Source organism: Bison bison, unplaced genomic scaffold (assembly GCF_000754665.1).
Source record: "Bison bison bison isolate TAMUID 2011002044 unplaced genomic scaffold, Bison_UMD1.0 scf7180017864370, whole genome shotgun sequence".
Taxonomy (NCBI): Eukaryota; Metazoa; Chordata; class Mammalia; order Artiodactyla; family Bovidae; genus Bison; species Bison bison.
In genome coordinates this window covers 7,321,891-7,327,890 of record NW_011494942.1, presented here as the reverse complement: position 1 = coordinate 7,327,890, position 6,000 = coordinate 7,321,891, and the positions used below count along the sequence as shown (strand labels likewise).

Here is a 6,000-nt window from a genome sequence, read left to right as displayed (position 1 = left end):
AGGCTGGGCGCTCGGCGCAGACTCGCTTGTTTGTGTCTGCAGGAGCCCAAGAAGAGGCCGAAGCCGAGACGATGCCTGGGAAGCTGAAGGTGAAAATCGTGGCCGGGCGCCATTTACCAGTGATGGACCGAGCTAGTGACCTGACTGATGCCTTCGTGGAGGTTGGTGCAAGGTCCTGCCCCTCCAAACACAGGGAGCGCCAAGCCCTGTGAAGGATCCTAGCCACCTTGCCCGCAGTCCCTCAGCCCGTTCCCCGCCCACCGGCCTGCCGGGTGCGGTGCTTAGCCAGTCCTCCCTGGAGAGCTGGCTGCTGAGGCTGCAGCCCATGTAATGGGTGCACGGCTCGCAGGCGTCAGCGGCACGCTCAGCCGCGAGGGAAGGCTGTTACTGCTCTGTCTGCAGGGGTGACCCTGATGTCAGGACTCCTAACAGGCCACCCGCCAGTCAGGAGATCGCAAGGCGTGGCCAGGCGGCCACTGAAACACACACACACACACACACACACCCACATCCACCCTTCTCTGGGGGCAGGGTACCTGGTTTTTTAATGTTAGAGTGATGGAGATATTTAAGAATGTAGATACAGTCTGTTATGGACTCGGGAGAGCTGCAAGGCGATCTCCTCTTTAGCATAGTGATTTCTGAATCATCAGTGCAAGTTCTGAAACCCAAGTGTAACACTTTTCTGCTCTTGTATAGACTGGTAGGTCTGATGAGCTGTTTCAGGGTAATTTAGTGCCTTGAGGTAGGAAGCCAATTAAGTGCCATGGGTTTAAATTGCAAAATTGCTTTTTAAATCTAATGATTAGTTTAAAACTCATGCAAATTAGCACAGGCCTGGGGCGCAGAAAGTAATAATCCAGAGTCTGAAAGAAGCCTAGTAATACTGTAATAAAAAATTGTCAGGACGAGCCAGAGCATTAGAACAGTAATTGTTTGGGCTATTAATGCTTCGAGTTGATAGATACATGATAATATACAGCCTGATTCCATCTCAATATAAAATACTGTTCATGGTCCCTAAAGATTCTCTAACTCAGTCAAATATTGACACAAACATTTACATTCTTAGTCTCAACTTCATTTTTATTTGAGAAACAGTTACTGAGTATGTTCTTGGGCCAGATGATAAGTCATGGGGTTGCACAGATTGCAAAAGCATAGTCTTTGCTCTCAGGTATATCAGAGACTGACCTGCACAGTTTAGGTTAATAAATAGTAGCTAACATGTGTTGAGTCTTGTTATTGCCAGGTCTGTGCTAAGTATTTTTCAATTCTTAGTCTTTATATCTTAAATTTTAGTCTTACATCTTAGTCTTTATATTGGACTTCCCTGCTAGCTCAGGCCGTAAAGAAGCTGCATGCAGTGCAGGAGACCCAGGTTTGATCCTTGAGTTGGGAAGATCCCCTGGAGAAGGGAATGGTTACCCACTCCAGTATACTTGCCTGGAGAATTCCACAGACAGAGGAGCCTGGAGGGCCACAGCCCATGGGTTCGAAGAGTTGGACACGAGTGCGGGACTAACACACAACCCAGCCTTTGTATCAGTCTTACTGTTGTATTATTTCCCATTTACAGTGGAAGTACTGGAAGGACACAACAGATTGGTTTGTTTTAATAGCATATGAACTTTTGTTTCCAAGCAATATGTACATATAATCAATTAAAACATATCTGGAAAGAATCATGATACCTGAGAAATGCTGTGAAGACTTGCTGGTGCAAAGGAACCTGGCAAGTTCAGGAGCCAGGGGAAAATGTTCTGAGATAACATTTGCATTGTCAACCTGTATTGACTGTTTTTACAATTAAAAATGCTTTACAACTTGGAAAAATCCTAGGAACAGTAAATATTTTGCCAGAGGTAACTTAACCTTGTAATTCTCCATAGCCTTGTGGTCTGTTAATCCACTGTGCTCATACTGCCTTTCCGGACAAGATGATGGGTGTTTTCTGTAGACTCTGGAAACTTAATTCTGTCTCTGAAGGTTGAGGGGTCTTCCTAAGAAAGAGACATCAGAGCTGGGCTTTGTAGAATACCCAGAATTTTCCAGGCAGAGTGAAAAGGCACAGAACATCACAGGCGCCGAGTGGGATACGTGGTGTGTGAGGAGACCAACCTAGTTTGTGATGTGCTTGGTGTCAGAAGGGATATGTGGGTAGTGGAGCTTTGGGGGGTTAAAGCTAGAAAGGTAGGTTTGCGCCAACCTCATTTTCTGTATTAAAGACAATTTTCCTTTATTTTTTTGAGTGTAGGGTAGTTTGGGGAAGTTTTTCAAGCAGAAATGAAATAAGATCATTTTTGTATTAGGTTGTTTCTTTCTAGGATGACTTGAATGGTGATGTTATTGATAGCCTGGATAGATGAGAGACGAGGCAAGGAGATCAGTTGAGAAGGTGGTAAAATTATCCAGACAATGTGTGCGTGTTTAGATGATAGTGGGAATGAATTAAAGGAGAAAGATTTGAGGGACGTTTCTGAGGTAACATTCTCAGGCCTTGGTAACAAATGGTGTTTGCTGGAGAGGGAGGAGTTGGATTTAATGGTGACTCATTCATTCCTTCTTTCAACAAATAGTTACTGAGTGTCTGCTGTTTGCCAAGCCTTGTGGTAGTCACCGATCTAGCCGATGCATATGTGATAGTGAATAAAATATTCTTGGTTCCTGTTTTTATGGACTGTATATTTTGGTGGGAGAACCAGATGTTAAAAAGTAAAGGAAACTTAAATTTATAATTAGAAATAGTGGTGAGAGTCATGAAAGAAAAGTGATAGAGAATCTCAGGGGGTTTACCCTCACTGTTCACCTGAAATTATCACGACATTGTTAATCGGCTGTACGCCAATCCAAAATAAAAGGTTTTAAAACGGAGAAGGCAATGGCACCCCACTCCAGTACTCTTGCCTGGAAAATTCCATGGACGGAGGAGCCTGGTGGCTACAGTCCATGGGGTCGCTAAGAGTCGGACACGACTGAGCGACTTCACTTTCACTTTTCACTTTTCATGCATTGGAGAAGGAAATGGCAACCCACTCCAGTGTTCTTGCCTGGAGAATCCCAGGGATGGGGGAGCCTGGTGGGCTGCCGTCTATGGGGTCATACAGAGGCGGACACGACTGAAGCGACTTAGCGATTAGGCACAGAATAGATGCTGCCTTGAATTCTGTAAAGCAAATACTACTTTTCCTATTGGTATTTATTGTAGATCAAACATTCATTTCACCAAAAAAAAAAAAATTTTTTTTTGCCCTGACGTAAGGTATACAAATAAATCGATCTAATAATAGTTTGCTTTTTGCATCAAAAAGTGTGTGGATGGATGTGTTAGTTTTTCCTTGTTTCTTTCTTCCACCTAAATGGTATGGAAGGAACAAAGTACGTGGTAGAAGTCACAGCATTTCTTTCACCACAGAGACCGAGTATGTGATTTATTAGCTAAACTTGTCTATATCCTGAACTACTTCTATTATTTTTGCTTTTTGCCTACTCCTTTTTTCCTGTCAGAGGCTAAGTATATTTCCCATGTGTAAAATGGGACCTAAGAAAGTGAGATGCAGTACAATCAAGATTTGTTCACATCTCAGTGCAAATCAGTGAACAAATCAACTCATAATTTTTACAGATGTAAGAAAGATACTAAAGGTACCCCGGCTGACCCATTTTACACATGAGAAAACTGAACCTCCTTTTTTACATCATCATCAGTTCAGTTCAGTCGCTCAGTCATCATACCTTTTCATTTTTTTCCTAAATGTACTAATTTCTCCTGCCATGCTTTGGCAAATCTGATTTGTTTTTCTTTGTTTCACACTCATATTTGGTACCATGGATCACTCTATAAACTGGTCATCAGTGGATATTCTAAAACCACAAGTATAGAGACCTTGCAAAGAATTCCTGCCCAAGAGGGACTATGCCATGCATCCAGTATTATCTGACCTCAATTTTTTAAGCTACAGATTTTAAAGTTTCTGTTCTTCAACCTGTAATTGTTCTCGATCTTCTAATAAATGAAGTGGCAGCTCCAAAAAAAAAAAAAGGTTAAAAAAAAATTAAATACCATGTACTTGTACCCTTTTAGAAGTAGTAGACTGTTAAAATTTAATTTTGCATAGTCACTGTCCTGGAGTAAAAAAATAAATATATGCAGATACCCTTTTCTAATTGTCAGTAACTATTAAAAAAGAAGAAGAATCTCTGGAACTTTTGGTTGGATTATCAAGGGAGGCCCCCGAGAAAGTGCCAGCTAGGCACAGACCTGCTGGATGAGAAGGAATAGCTGCTTGGTGGCAGTGGCGGTGTATGTGTGTGTAGCAGAGGGGCTGGAGGAGAAGGAAACCTCAGCAGAGGGAAGATCCTGAGGATTTGCTTATTGCAGGAAGTGAGGGAAGAGATGTGTGCTGGCAAGTAATAAGGGAAGAAGTGAGTGCTGTGAGAGAACACTGGACAGTTAATCAGGGAGCCAATTGTGCAGGATCCTAGAGGCCATGACTGAAGTTTGGTTTTGATTGTCAGTTCAGTGGGAAGCACTTATTAAGATGAGTATTTCTGTTACTGTCTAGAGAATGGACTGCAGAGGGGAAAGAGCAAAAGCAGTCAACTAGTTAGGAGATTTCATAATAGTTCAAAAAAGAGATCGTGAGGGTCAGGGTGATGGTTTTGGTAATAGAAGTGGATGGATTCCAGATACACCTTGAAAGTAGACAGTAGAGGACTTGGTAGGTTGGAGTAGGGGCCAGGGAAAGGGAGACGTAGAGATGATTCCTAGCCTTCTGGTGTCACTGGAGTAATTTTCTCAGTCTCCATGGGGTTCAGAGAGACTGGCTGAGTGGGTTGAGCATCAGCTTCCGTTTGGGCATGTTCAGTTTGAAGTGTCTTTGGGTCCTTTAATTGGAGTTATTTAGGAGAAAAGGTTGGATTTGTGAGGATGGTGTTCTGAAGAGAGGTATGAATTAAAAATAAGCTCCCACAGTCCAGTACTTCTCAACTCTGTGAGACCCAATCTCGCACTTATATAGTAGGTATTTTGGAATCTTCCCGTTACTATCTTTACATGCTTACAGTTCTAAATAGTCAATATAATGCTCTACCTGTAATATGATACAGAAATAAAAGTATTTTATAATATGTATTTTAATATGGACATACTTGTTAATGACCATAGTAGAAGACATGAAGTAGTCAGATTGAGTCCATGATATTTATTGAGGCTTTGTATATATCAGATACTGTACTGGCTATAGTACAGCATGCAAGGATAGAGCAGTGAGCAAAACAATTTCTGTAGTCCTGGAATGTAGGTTTTAGTGGGAGGAGAGAGTTAATCAGGAAAATTGTTAAGTAAGAGAGAAACTATGCAAGGTGGTGAGAAGTGCCCCATGTGGAGAAAATAAAGCAGGGATTCAGGATAGCAAATACCTTACCTCCACGTACAATCTCCTGAACACGGCTGCTCCTCGAACAGAGTGAGACAGTTGTGTAGTGCTGGCATCTCAGATGGGCCTTCACGGCCATAGGTGATCTGGGTTTCCAAAATAGCTCATGGGAAAAAAGTTGTCCACTGATTTTTACAGTGGTCATATTTCTTGACAATTATGTATATTAAAGTGAGTGTATATTTAAACCACACTATAATACTTATATTTGTAAAACTGATTTAGGTTCTAGGTAGGTTTTTGACCCATCTGGCTATCTGGTGCGGACATTTGATAGTCATGACATTGGACAAGTCTTCATTGTTGGGGACTGTCTCTTGAATTGCAGGACACCTAGCATCTCTGAGCTTCTTCGCTTAATAGTACTACTGTTTGTCCCCAAAATACCTGGTGGCAATTTTTAAAGTTCCATTAGAAGTTGGTTCTGTCCCTTTTGCAAACCACTGACTAAGGGGGAGAGAAGAGGGAGCAAGAAGAAGGATGGATCCTTGAACAAATTTGACATTAAGAATTTATTAGAAGTTGAGGATTGTGGAATGGAAACATACTGTCAGCCAGTGAT

The 6,000-nt window shown here is 42.0% G+C and overlaps 1 protein-coding gene across 6 annotated transcripts in view; it reads left to right on the top strand.

The window, feature by feature from the left end:
* C2CD5 (C2 calcium-dependent domain containing 5) overlaps window positions 1-6,000 on the top strand; it is a 91,923-nt gene that overhangs the window by 436 nt on the left and 85,487 nt on the right. For all 6 annotated transcript variants that reach the window (XM_010855962.1, XM_010855958.1, XM_010855961.1 and 3 more), the window contains exon 2: window positions 43-161. In XM_010855962.1, coding sequence (XP_010854264.1) covers window positions 72-161 — 90 coding nt within the window. In that variant the 5' untranslated portion in view covers window positions 43-71. The remainder of the gene's footprint in view (window positions 1-42; window positions 162-6,000) is intronic.